This window comes from Syngnathus acus, chromosome 16 (genome assembly GCF_901709675.1).
Source record: "Syngnathus acus chromosome 16, fSynAcu1.2, whole genome shotgun sequence".
NCBI classification, from domain to species: domain Eukaryota; kingdom Metazoa; phylum Chordata; class Actinopteri; order Syngnathiformes; family Syngnathidae; genus Syngnathus; species Syngnathus acus.
The window spans coordinates 6224104-6241025 of record NC_051101.1 but is presented as its reverse complement, the minus strand read 5'-3'; the positions used below and the strand labels follow the sequence as shown (position 1 = coordinate 6241025).

Here is a 16922-nt window from a genome sequence, read left to right as displayed (position 1 = left end):
TTTAGCCTCATCACATAATCTAATGCTCATCTAATTTTAAGATTTAACTCCAAGTTTAAAACAACCATTACAATGAATCTGGCGCCACCCTGTGGTCATGTACTGAACTACTCCTTGAAAGTGGCACGTCAACAAACTTGCAAAAGTTAGCAGCCGTAAACGTCGTGATTCAATGGAGTCTCAGCAGGAATTCTTCGCTGGTAAAAACACTCATTACATAATTTAACACGCATTGTAAACTCATGTGTTGGATTCTTGGATTATATTATTTGACGAGGCTGCAAACACGAACGCCGAAACCAATTAAACTGTACTTTCTACGCTTTTTGTCGGTGCCTTGTCTTGAATCTTTCACACGCAAATTCGTGTGACTGGCGATATGTGCTTTTATTGTCTGCCTGGTATGTTTTTCGATTTGCGGATTGAAACATTTCTGCTGACTAGGGATTCCCAAGATCCCATATGTTGCTGGTGCTGGGGCAGAAGATGTCCTGTGCTTCAAACACTACAATGCACAGGAGGTACAGACGGGTGTAGGACGTTAACATGCATGCATATGTGATTTAAATCTCCAATGTGTCGTTCTCATGTGCAGGTTCTTATGGGGAAGACGATGGAGGACTGGCTGAGATTCTCAGTCTGCTACTGGCACACTTTTTGTGGAACTGGTATTGGAACAATTTGCAAAATGCAATGACATGCCAAGACACTGACCACACTTGCATAAATACAAGAGCTCAGTTTAAAATGCATGCAGGAGCTCAGTTAAAAATGCATACAGTTTTTAGTTGATACTCATACTGCAGCGATTCCCAATCATTTGCAATATGTCACGGATCGGATGGAGCAGGGCGACCAAATGCAGCTTGGACCAGGGTTTATTGAGCAAACTCAAAAGGCAAACTGACACAACTTAACAAAACAATAACTGGACTGACTGACCGGGACGTGAGACAAGAAGACTATAGACGTGAAGACATCAAGACAACAATGATTCGACCGGCAGTGAGGGGCAGACAGGACTTGAATACAAAACAGGTAACAAGAGGCAGGTAAGAATGATCCCACTGATCATGGGCACACAGGAGGGGAGGGGCGACGCGAACAGAAACCATGGCAACCTAGACACTTAGCAAAACTGGGGACGAGACGTGACAATATGGAAATGGTTGGATGAAGTTATCACTTTGTAGCATGACTACATTCACCATCAAGTTGTTTTAAAATAGATTTTAGAATAGGGGAATACTTCAACCAAATACTTTTTCCTTCTGCAATACAAAACGAAAACTGCAAAAAAAAAGTAGATAAAAGGTTAAAATAAGAAATTTATATAAAACATTTGATTAAAAAAATACACAAACAAAAACAACAAAACTATATAATGCAAAAAAAGATGTAAGATGTAAAAAATATGTAGCAAAATAAATGTGGAAATTATACGAAAATAAATATAAATACAATCGAAACTTATTTTTAATTTTTTTTAGTTTTGCTTTTATTCTCACATTTATTCATTTTTGATTTTGGCAATTGATTTCATCCAAAACCTGTGCCTATAATGTGCTGGCCTGACTGTAATTTGGACTTTGTTTTAAGATTTTGCATTATTTTACTGCATGTGCTGTTTTTAGAGAGTGTGTAACAACACAGTTTGGGACTGCAGGTGCTGATCCTTTTGGTTTTCCAACGCTCCTTCGGTCCTGGAACGAAGGCTCTCCCTTGGAAGCAGCCAAGAAGCGACTGCAGGCTGCTTTTGAGTTTTTTACCAAGATTGGCGTAAGGGAATTCAACATCTTCCTAAAATCTGACCTGAACAAAGTTGATTGGCTGAAATCCTGCATGTTTACTTTTTGTCACATCTGCATGTTTTCACAGGTGAAATATTACACATTTCATGACAGGTAACGGACCTAACATAACATGACATGATCCTCTGAGCAGCAAAGGTAAACAAACGTGGCAAAACAGCCTTATTTTTAAGAAAAATATTATCTTTCTTTTAGAGACATGGCACCTGAGGGCTCCACCCTGGAGGAGTCAAACAAGAATCTGGATGAAATCACAGATTTAGCTCTTAAATTACAGAACCAGACTGGAATCAAAGTGCTGTGGGTGACCTGCAACCTCTTTGCCCATCCAAGGTATGTGCAATGTGAATTTGGACAGTATTTAGTTCTTGATAGTTTTTAGGCATACTGAAATAAGCAACTGAAAACGCTTTTTACTTCCTAAAATCACCCGTCTCCGACTTGACAGAGCTCAGTGTGACTTTGGAAAATGAGGACCCTGTTGGTGAATTTCTCAAATATTTGTATTTTGATTTGTTGGATTGATATGCATCACAATTGAGATGTTAAAGTTGATGGCGGTTCTAATTGTATTTGGCAGGTACATGAATGGTGCAGCCACCAACCCAGACTGTCACGTTCTGGCCTACGCTGGTGCTCAGGTCAAGAAGGGGCTTGATGTTGCCAAGAAGCTGGGTGCAGAAAACTTTGGTATGAGACATAATCAGACTATCAACATATACATGAATGAACCTAAAATGTTTGACCCATGCACCAATAAATGTCCTATATTTGTAAACAAATTGATAAATAACAATTGTATTTTTGTTCTTAGTGTTTTGGGGAGGTAGGGAGGGTTTCCTCTCTGTCCATAATACTGATGTTGCTGCAGAACTGAAACATATGGCCAACTTCTTCAAAATGGCTGTCAGTAAGTCAATATACTCACGAAACCCTGCATATGGTGCATGAGCCCAATCTGTCACGGAACAGGTGGAGCAGGGTGACCATGTGCAGCTTGGACCAGGGTCTATTGAAGGGAAAACAAACTCAACAAACAAACAGAATCAGCAAACTGACACAACTTATCAAAACAATAACTGGACTGACTGACCGGGACGTGAGACAAGAAGACAACAGACAAGAAGACAACAGACATGAAGACATCAAACATGACAACATCAATGATCCGAATGGGAGTGAGGGGCAGACAGGACTTAAATACACGACAGGTAACAAGAGGCAGGTGAGAATGATCACACTAGTCATGGGCACACAGGAGGGGAGGGGCGAGCACACAGGCACACGGACAGAAACTAAGACAATATGCACATAATAAAACAACCGGGGACGAGACGTGACACAATCTAATGAAATCCAACACAACAGCTGCCTTCTAAAGGTCATCCATGCATTATTTAATACTGTCAACTAAAGTTGATACATACTAATAAACTATTAGAGTGGATTAAAAAGCTGCACTGAATCACTAAAGTTGATAAATACTAGTAAACTATTAGAGTGGATAAGAAACTGCATTGTTTGTATCCCAAGGTGTTTTGGGCATTCTTCGCATCTTAGTGCCTTATGAATCCAATATGTATTAGAATCACGACAAGCATAAGAGAACCCCCAAAGTATAATCGTGCATATGTGGTGGGTGCATGAAACTAGGGAGAACCCGTTTTGTTTTGGTGAGGGTAAAAAAAAAAAACTCTGTGGAGATGCAAAAAAAGAGAGAAAAAAACAAGTATTTCAGATATTTTGATTTGGACTAAGTGGGCCAGCGACCAACCGGATCTAAGGTGCAACACCAATAAGTTGTTCAATGATGTCACACATTTTCCAAACTTGAAATGTCATGTTCAAGATTTCTCACGGGATCGATGAATGACAATGGATGTTTCTCTGTGTCTGTTTGACGTGCTTGCTATCACCAGAATACAAAGAGAAGATTGGGTTAAAGTGCCAGTTTCTGATTGAGCCAAAGCCAAAGGAGCCCTGTAAACACCAATATGACTACGGTAAGATGTTCAACTTGTATGCGAGCAACTCACTACAGGTTTTTCCAGTTGGCCAGCTGTCGATTTTAGCACAAGTTTTTATTGCGAGCAAGCTCCGGATCGTGAAGTGAAAAAGGAGCACAGCTTTCTTTAATGCACTTTCCATTATATATTTTTGTTATTGGTTTCATGCTTTCATATTTTACAATATTATTAAAAACAAGACAAAAACATTGCGGTAGTTTATTTGGGGGGGACCTGGAATGGATTAATGGCATTACGAATTTCCTTCTGATGTCTGTTTCCCTCCACAGATGCTATGAGCGTCTTAGGATTCCTCAAGCATTATGATCTGGAACGCGACTTTAAGTTGAACATTGAGCCCAACCACACCACCTTGGCGGGACACTCATACGAACACGACATTGTCATGGCCTCAGCGTGAGACACCTCAACCATCTTGCACCATACTTCATGCGAGCCTCCCTTAGCTTAGTGGCTCAATACTTTGCCTCTTGTCAGTTTTGGTATGCTGGGTTCGGTGGATGCCAACACTGGTTCCCCTGACCTCGGCTGGGATACTGACCAGTTCCCAATGGACATCAGAAACACAACTTTGGTCATGAAGGTGATAGTTTCAGACTCTCAGTCATACTCAGATTTTTGCTATGCAGTTCAGTTTTGCTCTCAGCGACTAGTATGCTTTTTTTTAAATTCAAATCCAGTTCTATTGTTTAAATTGCCTTACTTGTTGTTCCTTTAATGGGTGATTTTATGGACATGCACAATGTGATGAATAACATTTTCCACGATGCAATCAAACCATAGAATCTAATTGGCAAGTTTAATTTTTGCTGTTGAAGAGTTTCGCGACAGATCAAGTAGTTGCGTAGTCACGATTTGCCGTTTCATGTCGTCGCACTGTTTGGTTTGCTGAAATGTATCCATAAGTGTCACCACCCCTCCAGACCATCATTGAACAAGGTGGCCTGCAACCCGGAGGCCTGAACTTTGATGCCAAGGTGCGCAGAGAGTCCACTGACCCGGAGGACTTATTCATCGCTCACATTGGAGCTATGGATGCTTTTGCTCGAGGACTCAGGAATGCTGTTTCCATCCATGAAGATGGGCTGATTGCAAACATGGTCAAGGTATGCTCTCTCATGGGAAATTTTCAGACATGCCTCTTGGCCTTTTCTAACTGGATTATTCGGACAGGAGCGATACTCAAGCTTCAGCCAAGGCATTGGACTGAAAGTGGAAGAAGGTTCTGCTACTTTGGAGGAGATGGAGGTACGTAAAAGTCCAAACTGCCCTTGCCTATCTTCACATATCTTCCATTGATGTTGCTATGTTTGTGGTTTTACACTAATATAACCAATTTGTATTTTTTTATTGGGACATTCCATAAAAGTTTTTTTTTTGTAATTTATTATCAAATATTAATTTTATGCTTTATTCCAGGCTTTTATCAAGCAGAATGGTGAGCCAAAATCAACATCTGGGAAACAAGAAAAATATGAATCCATCTTTAATTACTATGTGAAATAAAGAGTCATCCTTGCTCATTGAAAACAAAGTAATTAAATTGTGTTAAATCCACTCCTCAAAGCTCAAAGAGCACATTAAGTTGATTGTACCATGTAATTATCTTGTTTATAATAGTAAGACAGTCCTGGGTGTGATGCAGAACATTAAAAGCACATTAAATGCTCCTTTATTGTTGTTTATTAGCTAGCTCAATTAATGTTATGAAAAGTGATACAAACACATTCACAGTACAAGTTCATGGACATTCAATTGGGTCCAGCACATGCTGCTGTTATCCTTTCAAATTGTATTTTCTATTTAATACAGAGCAATGGTTGCATAGTTTCCTGAATGTGCAGAAGTAAACATGTCTAATAATTCTCAGACTAATCATTTTGGAGTAATTTTGGAGTAATTTTTCTTGACTAATGAGTTTCTTTGGCCTGCACGATGGGATAGATTTGAGCCCTTTCCATTAAAAAGTATTTGAACAATATCATTTCCCATTTTTAATTCAAAGTCATTCATTACATACCACCCTCTGAACCACTTCTGCTTAGGAGCTCAGTGTATGTGGATTTCTTTTAAAGATTAAAATGATTTAATAAATGAAACCTGTACTCCTTGCTTTCATGTTTTGAGTTGTTTGGCATCCCCAAAGCTGTGATATATTTCAGTATGTGATCTCGCTCTGATTTATTTTGGGTTTTTTTTAGGGTACAATTTGACCTTTAGATTTGATTTGTCTTTGATTTGTGTTTGATTTCGTAGTTGTCCCATCTTTGCATTTTAAAGAAAAACATTTTGCTTTATTACCTTTTATATTGTGCTTTTTAAAGGACCATTGAAGAATGCCATTGTTCGCCATTTCACAAAGTCAGTGACATTAGGTTGTTGTATTGCCCTCAAACTAAACTCAAATTTCTGTCATTTATCAACTCAAAATCTGATAATACACCTATAAAACGAGTCAAAAATATGTATTGGTATACATACATATATAATCAGTTTATTTATTTCTTTGGAAGGCAAATGACACCCATTGGGTGTGTATGGCCCTTGTTCAACGTCCAAGCTTCGATATCCGTAACAACTTGCAATTTCAACACTTGAGTCACCCTGGTTTTGCTCCAGAAATGTATGCGCACCTTTCTCCTGACATCACATCATACTATAATCCCCGACAGTCTGCGAGCCAATCGGCGTGCGAGTGGAGTCTTCTGAAATCCAATCAGCACATAGCGTGAGCTCTGCTCACTAGAGCGTCTCATCTGATTGGAGGAGGGGTGGGAGCGCTCTGTAAAACTGTCCAATCCGAATAGTCAGCGTCTCTCGAATTGCCATATGATATTCAGCATCCCTCGATTTGGCAAACTATAGAATTAACATGAGTTACCAATGTGACGTCTTATGTTGGAGTACTTTGATTGAACATTGGACGAATATTAATGCGTCTCCGATCCCAACCGACAGTTAAAGTTGGTGTGACGGTGCCAATATTTAATCTAACTGTTTTTTAATATTTAATTAACTTTTTTTTTAAACTCCGAGATGTGGACTTTTTTGGGATTAGCCAGCTTCACGTATATATACAAAAAGTCCGGAGCTGTTTGGACACTGGCTCAGAGAGAGCTTATGACAGTCCTCGTCTTATGCCTGTCAGTGGGACTGCTGTTGTCTTATTTCCGATATTTTCACGGTCACAAGCTCAGAGTATCTCGGGTGTTAAGTTTACCTCTGAGTCTCTTGTCCCTCTTGCCTATCGTCAACCTTCTCAACCCACAGAGAAGTCAGAATGCAGACAAAACGTGTCGAAAGGTAAGATTTTCCCAATGTGAGCTATATCCACTTTTTCAAAAATGTTTTATATCTAACTACAAATGATTTCGAGCTTGCATATGGGTGCATACATGTAATTGATTCTTGTAACCCACCACCTGCTTGTGAAAGCTTGAAAGCCATATAAATAAGTATATATATATATATATATATATATACACACACACACACACACACACACACACACACATACATACATACATACACACATACATACATACATACATACATACATACATACATACATACATACATACATACATACATCATAATAAATGCTTGTCCACATCTTTCTTTTCAGCACAACATAAGCTGTTTCTTTAACATATTCCCCCTTATTGTACTCAATGTGTACTGAACCGTCAGCAGAAAACTTAGTTACGTACAGAATCCTACTGTCTGGCCTACCATCACAACCCTATACATTTCTGTAGTTAAATCATTATCATTAGCACTCTGTGGTCAACAATACCTACCATGTAGCCAGTCCACTATTTCATTGCTGCAAATAGTGTTTGCACTTTTTCCATCTGTATGTTTGTCTCCATGTCATTTCATTGGTAGAGCCCAAGAAGAAGGAAACAAGTGGCTAGTGTATCTTCCACATCCACCTCACAAATTGGCTGCTCCGCGGGGCTCCTGGCAGATGCTGAGCCAGATGTGGTGATAGTCGGGGCTGGCGTTCTGGGATCAGCAATGGCGGCCGTTCTGGCGCGGGACGGTCGACGGGTGACAGTGGTGGAGAGGGATCTGAAGGAGCCCGACAGGATCGTGGGGGAGTTGCTGCAACCCGGAGGCTATAGAGCGCTCAAAGAGTTGGGCCTGGAAGGTCAGTGACATTCAAAGTGCGTTATTCCAAGTGTGAGCCGATGCTATCTTAATTCATTACAAAGGCTTTTTTGGAGATGGCGGTTGTTGCAGTACACACTGAACTCTGCTGATAAAATAAATTGGTCATTCTCAGGACCAATTATTGCTTTAATCAGCAATCGATCAAGCAGTTACCATTTGCTCATTCCATAATGCATCATTCATCTGAACTAAAAAAAAACTAACGTCGTCATCCCCCATCAGGCTCGGTGGAGGGTCTCGATGCCCATCTGGTGAACGGTTATGTGATCCATGACATAGAGAGCAGCACAGAAGTGGAGCTCCCCTACCCTCAGGAAGAGGACAACGTCCAGTGTGGACGTGCTTTCCATCACGGGCGATTCATTATGGGCCTGCGGCGAGCTGCGCAGGCTGAACCCAAGTAAGTACTGACATACAACTAGATTTTGTTTTATTATTTATATTATTCTATTTATTTCTAGTACTATACTTGCTTGACTCTGAAAATGAAAACGATGTCAATTCATCTTTTGGTAGTGGTTATAGATACAATAGTAGATAGCAGTAGTAGAATTTAAACTTCAAGAGTCGTTCTAACTAATGTGGCCTAGTTGTTCTACCAGTGTACTGAATTGTCTTACTAGAGAGGACAAATAGTATGCTAGTGGCTGGATATTAAATAAATGCTCAAAAGGTTTGCCACTGTGTCCCAACACAAACTGATGTTGCACAATAATAATCATTCAGTCAACACCACCCAGCTAATGTATTGGCTATTGGTTATTTGTCCATTTGCGCCCTCTAGTGTCACATTTATAGAAGGCACTGTGACCAGTTTAGAGGAAGAGGATGGCTGTGTAACTGGAATACAGTACAAAGATAAACACACCGGGGACGTGAAGGTGAGAAAAGGAAATTATTATTATCATTTTGTATTCATGTATAATTTTTAATACGAGTGTAAAGTTGCTAATAAACGTTTTAATATAATAATTTTGATGTTTTACAATTGTTTCATGTTTTTACATAATTTTCCCGTTTTTACATGATAATTAACATTTTTACCCAAGTTTTGCGTTTTCTTTCAGCAATCCGCTTTTGTACTGATGTAGATGTCTTGCAGGAAGTGCATGCAGCCTTGACAGTGGTGGCTGATGGATGCTTCTCCAAATTCAGGAAGAGTCTGGTGTCTGGAAAAGCACACACTTCTTCTCACTTTGTTGGCTGCCTCATGAAGGTGCATTTCTGGCATTTTTGCACAAGCCCCTATCACCCCCCCCTACGCATACACACAACTAAATTGTGTTACTTCAACCATGCAGTGTAAATCAATCTTTAGAAAAGTAATGGGAAACAATGTGACACACCTCCAACCTTTTTTTCTCTCAATAATTGGCTTGTTAGGATTGCCCCCAGTTTAAAGCCAACCATGCGGAGCTGGTGCTGGCCAACCCGAGCCCTGTGCTCATTTATCAGATCTCCTCCAGCCACACCAGAGTGCTTGTGGATGTGAGGGGGGAGATGCCACGTAACCTTCCACAATATTTGGCCGAGAAAGTACAGCCTCAGTTGCCAGGTAAAGGACAGAAATACATTTACAAGATCAAATGCTGGCTAAGAAATGAACCCACATTGACAGACTTCATCAAAGAATTTGAGCATTTACTATAATTAAAAGGACTTTATACGCACGCACACACACACATATTTCCTCTGAAATATCAGCAATGCTCTCTGCAAGCTACACTAACCTTCAGGGGTCCATCTGAAATGCTACCGTCGGTCACATCGACGTATTGATCGGGCACTTTCCACACATGCAGTCAATGTGCAACTTCCTGGAAAGGTGGCTGAGTGAGCTCTGTTCTCTTCTCCATCCCTCTCTCTCTTCAGAGCATTTAAAGGAACCTTTCATGGAAGCCCTACAGAACGACCGTGTCAGGTCCATGCCTGCCAGCTTCCTCCCTCCCTCTCCTGTCAACAAGCCAGGTACCGAATCACATTGAACCTGACCTTTTCTGCCACAGTTTTGGAGGAAGAAAGAAAATGGCTTTGGACGTTTGCAGAGTACTGTCATACCTTTCTCTTCATGTTACGTTTTAGGCAGAGTTGTTGCTAGGTAGAATTTATTTACCATCCATTTTAAATGATGGCTGCTATGCCCCAAGATAATGTTGATAAAGATGAGAAAGTATGCTGGGTTTGATGATGAAAATTGTATTTCTGTGGTTTATAGGTGTATTGCTCCTTGGCGACGCCTACAACATGAGGCACCCTCTGACTGGAGGAGGGATGAGCGTGGCGCTCAATGATGTCCGCATCTGGAGGAGCCTGCTGCAGAACATTCCAGACCTGTGCGAAGACCGAGCACTGTTGCAGGTGAAAACAGACGCCAAACCAATCAGCCTTTTACCCAGGATGACAATTTACATGAAGCAAGCATCAACCACTAACATATCTGTTAGACAGCACTGGTAATTGAAGTCTCTCTCGTTTTGTTTTCCACCTCTTAGGCAAAGAAAACATTTCACTGGGAGCGCAAGTCATCACATTCTTTTGTGGTGAACGTGTTGGCCCAGGCTTTGTACGAGCTGTTTGCAGCCACAGATGGTGAGCGACCGGATCCGACAAACATTGTTATTAGCTTAGACAATATTTGTCATTTTGGTGTGTTTTGGCCAGAATCACTGCACGAGCTGAGGAAAGCCTGCTTTCAGTATTTCAAACTCGGAGGAGAGTGCATCGCTGGACCAATTGGACTCCTATCAGTGTATGCACAATATAAAAATGAGTTTATTCCCAAGCTGTTTTATACTTTTACTATGCCGTTATATATTTGCCAATGAACCATTACACTATTATTTTTCCAGTTTGTCACCCAGACCAATGATCCTCATTGGCCATTTCTTCGCCGTGGCCTTGTACGCCATCTACTTCAACTTCAAGTGCGAGCCCTGGAGCACCAAACACAGAGCCTTATTTAAAAGCGGAGCAATCCTCTTCCGAGCCTGCACGGTCATGTTCCCCCTCATCTACTCGGAGCTCAAGCACCTGGTGTACTGAACGGCACTCCCATGGGTGCACAGGGACAAGACACAATGTCACTGTTGAGCACTACTTTGCAAAAAAAAGTGGTACTTGTCATACGTTTCTGTATTGGACACTTTTTGTGATTTTTGCACGATGACTTTGCCTTTCAATCTTCTTTTGGGGAAAAAAAAAAATTCTTTCTTCAGACTGGACGTAGTAGAAGTACACTGTGGATATTGTGAACACACCCCTTTTAAAATAAAAACCTCAAGTTCAGATGGATTTCCAAACATTTTCAAAAGTAACGACTTGTAATGTGATTTAAAAAAAATACTCGATTTACCAATTCCATCTATTTCCTAAACCACTTTTATATGAAAGCAGCAACCTGTCACAAATAAGTTCAGGTAAGTGGTCCGATAGCCAGTCGTGTTTTGGTGGTCCAACCATTTTCATCATCCGTCTGGCAGCTCAATGACTAACTTTCAAAAAGACTAAAATAATCAAAGTTACAAGCCATAAAATATGCACTAAATAAAACATGCAAAGAAAGACTACGAATGTCAACATATCCCTGGTTATAACCATTAATTCATCTTTATTAATTTATACATCACTGATACATGGTATTCAGGTGAAATAATTGGAAGATTTATCCATATTATTCTCTGTGGCTCTCCACAAGGACACAAATACTGGTGCGAAAGACCAGAGAAGGGTGGCTGTGGGGTGAAGGGCCCTTGGGTAAGGGTTAGGCAGCATCTCAGTCAGTCTGCTAGCATCTCTACCTACCCGTCGGAGAATCACCTGGCAGCCCAGGAGCAGAGAATCCCCCTACTGCTATGAACCACATTCCACCCCACTTCCGACCTCAGCGTGGCCCTCCGTTTAGACACAGAGTGTTAGGGCATAATCTTGATATTGGTAGCAGCAAGCTTTCTACTAACAGTGAACATCATATGGATCGAAACGAAAAAAGTACTGTACAGCTACTGCTAATAGAATCTAAAAGCCTCTCCTTGACGCTTTTACACCAGATTAAAGTGCTAGAAGCAAACCCACCAATCCACACTTGGTCATATATATTTACTGTATATAGCATCATTTACAGGGTAATATACATTATATTGTAACAGCTGAAATGTCAGCACAAATAGATCACTGTCACACTTAACAGCAATATATATATATGATTATATACAGCCCTATATAATCATACATACCAATATATAATTGTCATATATGCATGTAAAACGGCTTAGCACGTCTCAGGCTTTTCAACTGGATGCCGGAACAGCAATTGTGTATCAAGACGTAAGAGCTTTCCACGTTCCTCTCTTGAAAGCTCCACGGATGGCAGCCAAAGTGCCGCGGGCCCCCGGCGGGGGCTAGTTGAGGTCACAGGACAGTTATTTGCATATTCCACAAAATCTATTGCAACACGTTTACTGTCTACTAACAGTACAGCCGGTGTTAGCTGGACTCACACGTACACCCACTGAACAGAACATTACGACGATGGCTGATCTGGTTATAGCTATGTGCTTTCAGATGGTGTGCTAGGACAGTGAACGACAGGAGGACTATCACGCACAAGATACGCTAGAAGTTTAGCCTCAAGAGGACCACCTGGAATTGGACTGTGGGAGGAAAACTAAATGTAACAAGCTCAACGAGCCAAATCCCTCATCTGCAACTTCACAATAGAGTACACCCCGTTTTTCCTTCTGTTATCACTTGCTTTGTTATCACCGCGTGGATAGGAATGTGTTTTTCTCTGCTTCCTCGTTCACTCTCCAAGCTGAGTGGCTGCTGGGGTCACCTGTCTGGACCAATAGGATGGCACGGCGCAGTCCCCTTTGTGATCCCTTTTACATTGACTTTCCACTCTCCCCACCTACGCTGCAAAGATGCTGCACGAGGCCATAATAAGATACACACAAAGGTAGTTTTTCACAAAGGGTGAAAATAAAAAGCTCCAGAGTAACTGCAGAAGTAATGCACAACAAGCGTCCGATAGCGGGCTTCCGGCCGGGGGAGCCCCCTGTAATGTGCAGTTAAGGTTGGGACGTTGCCATTGTTCTAGGGAGGACCGCTCCTCACTCTGCCTTAATTCAGGACTTGTCTGTTTCCCCAGTGGTGCACCCCATGTTGTTACTCAAAAGCCCAGATCTCTATGTCCTGCACATAGAAATCTTCCTTTTTAGACAGCATGGGGTTCCCAAATGTTTTGCATGAGTGACTCCTGCCGTGGTAAAGGTCTCCATCCAGCCAGAGGCCAAACTCGCCACTAGGAGAGAATAAAATTAGTTTGCAGGGTTTCCCACAGCGCAAAGCTTTTTCTGGGGGGGTCGGGGTGAATCTCACCTTCCACCACCAAAAGCTAAGGAGTCCATATCTCCCTTGATGAAGAACATGTTGTCACCCGTCCATTTGTACACCTGTCGTAGACACAATAGTGCATATATCAGATGATATTGCATGACATAGGCTTGTTGACATTGTTTAATAAGCTCTTTGCGACACTCATGAACTCATTGACAACCTATGTGCCACCTGAATAAACATCAGATCTTGCGGACAACAAAGTTTAACACACTCAAAGCCTCCTAAAGTTAAACGATTTAGTTTACGTATGCATGATGTCAAATGTCCTTGAAATTATTCATATTCACACACAAACACATAACATTTAAAGTCACAAATTCTTCCCAATCTGTGAAAAATGATTTATATTAATAGATACCAATCACAAAGTTCTTATGTACATATAGAGAGCTCTAAGGGATGCCATTTCCAGACAGTTGCTGTTAATCACTGTAAATATTTTGGAATATAAAAATGTGACCACCCTCCTAAGATATGATGAGTGAGAACTGCACAGATGAGTCACATTGTAATGTGCCTTGCATTTCTTTTTGTACCATTCTTAACTGGCAAGCGCGATCATTCTAGCACTAAATGTATAAGAACATTCAAGTTTTTTTTTTTTTTCTCCATTTCCCTTCAGATCAGGGGTAGGAGAAAATCAAGAGCTGGCACCTCTCATCTACTTGGGAAAGCCCTGCTTGAGAGGCCCAATTCCCCTTGAGGTCCTCGAGGAAAACAAAACAAAGCACAAGCCCGCCCAGCTAAATGCTACGTTGTCAGCTGTTCAAGTTGTGAGTCATCAGGCGGTAGCCTGGCAAGTAGGTGTGCAGTGGATGCATGTAAGGCTCCATCTTTAAACATGCTTCAGCTTTTTACAGCTGCGGCTTACACATGATGAAACGTTTGATGATAAAATCTTCAGCCAATTTCAATGTAAGAAGCGCTGTAATAAATCGAGTGCATTTACCTCAAACTCTGGATTGAAGGTGAAGAGGAAGGTCTCTCCTGTGCCATAAAAGCCATCGCTGACTTTGAAGGGCTCCGACGCGAGGGCACCAAAAACCTGTAGGAGGGGGGTTAAAAAAAAAAAAAGGTCAAGACTGAGGGCATCCAATTTTGTAGCGGTGTACTCAACTTGTGTTGATTTCTTAGCGTACCTGTCCGTCACTATCCTTAATGACCATGAGCACCGGGGTGTCCTGGCCCTGCATGGTTCTGTACAGCGTCTTGATGCTCATGCCATGTTTGGATGTGCCAAAGGCAAGCGTCCACGGGTAACCGATGGTGCGTGGTGGCAAATTCCTTGCAAGCTATGTGACAGGAAAGGAGAGGCACAAAAGGCAATGAAAGCCTAAAAAGGCCACAACGACCGAAGCTCTATTACATCTGCAGCGACCTTTCAACACCATCTGCCATTTAAAGAAGAGTAACACGACTACTCATGTCCTGGGAGAAAGGGAAGGGGGAGCGCCTGCTGCCGACACACAGAAGGCTTATCAACAACTTTGCTCCTTGCAGAGTAACGAAGCTGACTGATAACCGCACAGAACTGGCAACTTTCTTTTTTTGACTTCAGCTAAAAATCCTATAAAATGTACTTTTTAGTGTATAGTACAACAGCCTCCCTCCAAACACTGTGTTCACTCTCTCTTGTTGCCTCTTCTTGTTGGTTCAGCACATTTTGCCAGTGGCGCTATAATGAGCGGCTTGAAAACGATGCCACTAGCAGATGAGGCTCCACTTGGCTCGCCTCTGCGCTGCCTGACTTACGTCCACCGGGTGATTACAGGAAGTCGCATATTGGCAATCTATCGGTCAACGTGCCAACTGGGACTCATTTCAGGGCATGCGTGCGTGTGTGTGTGTGTATAAGAAAATGCATGCTACAACACATGCAGCAACACGCAGGCTTTGTGACCCAGATCTGTACATGCATACAATATCAGTCTTGCTTTCTGCTGGTGACCTGGATGCTCTGCTAGATTCTCAGTTATTTAGTAACAAAAATACCATATCACAAGATCTCTTTTTTCTTTCTTTTTCAAATCAAAGCCCCAAAATATCATACCATGTATGTAAGAAGCATTTGGTCACATCGCTCTGATGTCAAAACTAGGCTGCTGAAAGTCCTAGAGACATCAGGCTGTTATTAATTAATGCAGATTTTGATCCTGAATTATTATTATTTATTTTTCTTATCTGCATTCTGGTACAGCATGTTTCAGCTTTTCCACGTTTTCAGCCATCTGTCAACTGTCACATCAGAGGGACTCGCCACTTCAGCAGTGTCATTATTGTTGTCAAACTATCTTCTCTCTTTCTGTATTTGGGCAGGCCAGTCCTCAGGTCACCTAAAAGTTCCTTGTTACATCTACACTGCTGACGATTACCCAGCACCAGCATCCACTGAACACAAAGCGGTGGTGCAGAGAGCAGGCGTGTAATTGTTTATTTCCTGATGCGCAAGAAAGGTTAGAAGGGTTAATGTGTATTACTAAACTCGTGTTCAAGAGTGACCGTTCGCAATCAGTTCTACAGCAGAGAAAGACCATTTGGGTGAATGTGTCTCTAAAGACCTACAAAACTGACTTCATGCATCATGCAAGTCCACAGCGCACATCATGAATTAACAAGCACATGTTTATCTTTTTATTCAGCTTATTTGCTAATTGCTGCTCTCCCAAAGGACGGACGGACTGGTCTTAACAAGAGGTGAGAACATCAGAAAATAGACTTCAAACTTTATGTTTATAAGCTGACGACCACTCGAGCATGAAATGTCACCCGATTAGAAGTATGGCTGTGGTATTGCGTTAGTTTCCCACTTGTGACTTAAAATGTGGTGTTGCGTTAGTTTTCCACTTGTGACTTAATAAGTACAGAACCCCATAGTTGACAAGGAGGAGGAGGAGGGGAACACTGTTGAACAGATATTTTTCTACAAGCCCAATTTCAGTCAAGTTGGGACGTTATGGAAAACGTAAAAGTGGAAAAAATGATTTGCATATTCTATATGTGCTATATATCTTCTATAGTCAATTGAACGGACTACATAATTAAGATATTTAATGTTCAAACTGGTGAACTGTATTTTTTCCCCAAATATTCTCTCTTACACAACATCGCAACTTCATTGGAATTGCTCCTTGTATTTGTGTTAATTCCCATGTGGAAAACCTGCTTACAAAAGCAAAGAAAAGCTGCCTTTCTCAGAAGACATTTTGTTACTTGAAGGTTCGACAGTGTCCTACTTTGCTGACAGTTATGAGCTGATGTTTGTGTATGCAAAACTGCAGCGGGCACGATACCTTCTCAATTTGATCAGCCTCCAGGAGATCGCTTGGCTCTCTGAGGTTTGGTTTGAACGTTTCGGGCTCCAGTTCAGTTTTGATGGACGTGTCATGCTTGGAGTTCACCTCCTCTTTGGTAGTGATCTACAACAACAAGCACCAGTCAGCGCATTGCACATCAACAATAAGGATAAATGTCCCAGATTCCATCCAGAGAGTATTTGGGAGATGGATGGGAC

The 16922-nt window shown here is 41.4% G+C and overlaps 3 protein-coding genes across 10 annotated transcripts in view; 2 read left to right on the top strand and 1 right to left on the bottom strand.

Annotated features, from left to right (window-relative positions):
• The first annotated feature begins 102 nt into the window (after positions 1 to 102).
• On the top strand, positions 103 to 5508 carry LOC119136012 (xylose isomerase-like). Its single transcript, XM_037274078.1, has 14 exons — positions 103 to 200; positions 445 to 521; positions 596 to 668; positions 1667 to 1779; positions 1879 to 1904; positions 2007 to 2144; positions 2392 to 2501; positions 2626 to 2721; positions 3731 to 3814; positions 4108 to 4234; positions 4316 to 4421; positions 4762 to 4944; positions 5012 to 5086; positions 5258 to 5508. Exons 1-14 carry the CDS (start codon positions 173 to 175, stop codon positions 5342 to 5344), a joined length of 1323 nt encoding a protein of 440 aa, XP_037129973.1. The 5' UTR covers positions 103 to 172; the 3' UTR covers positions 5345 to 5508.
• A 1180-nt stretch (positions 5509 to 6688) lies between these two features.
• Positions 6689 to 11303, top strand: sqlea (squalene epoxidase a). Its single transcript, XM_037274844.1, has 11 exons — positions 6689 to 7141; positions 7727 to 7991; positions 8237 to 8414; positions 8799 to 8895; positions 9117 to 9230; positions 9398 to 9569; positions 9887 to 9982; positions 10230 to 10372; positions 10507 to 10603; positions 10676 to 10763; positions 10864 to 11303. The coding sequence occupies exons 1-11, from the start codon at positions 6875 to 6877 to the stop codon at positions 11054 to 11056; spliced, it is 1710 nt and encodes a 569-aa protein (XP_037130739.1). The 5' UTR covers positions 6689 to 6874; the 3' UTR covers positions 11057 to 11303.
• Positions 11304 to 11594: 291 nt separating this feature from the next.
• The window catches only part of oxr1a (oxidation resistance 1a), an 89064-nt gene continuing 83736 nt past the window's right edge, over positions 11595 to 16922 (bottom strand). For 6 of the 8 annotated variants that reach the window (XM_037274837.1, XM_037274839.1, XM_037274836.1 and 3 more), the window contains 5 exons: positions 16702 to 16827; positions 14551 to 14703; positions 14361 to 14456; positions 13391 to 13464; positions 13172 to 13313 (listed from right to left, as the gene is read on the bottom strand). In XM_037274837.1, the coding sequence (XP_037130732.1) occupies positions 13178 to 13313; positions 13391 to 13464; positions 14361 to 14456; positions 14551 to 14703; positions 16702 to 16827 (585 nt within the window). In that variant the 3' untranslated portion in view covers positions 13172 to 13177. Of the gene's footprint in view, positions 13314 to 13390; positions 13465 to 14360; positions 14457 to 14550; positions 14704 to 16701; positions 16828 to 16922 lie in introns of all 8 variants that reach the window. The other 2 variants (XM_037274835.1, XM_037274842.1) reach the window with 1 other exon arrangement.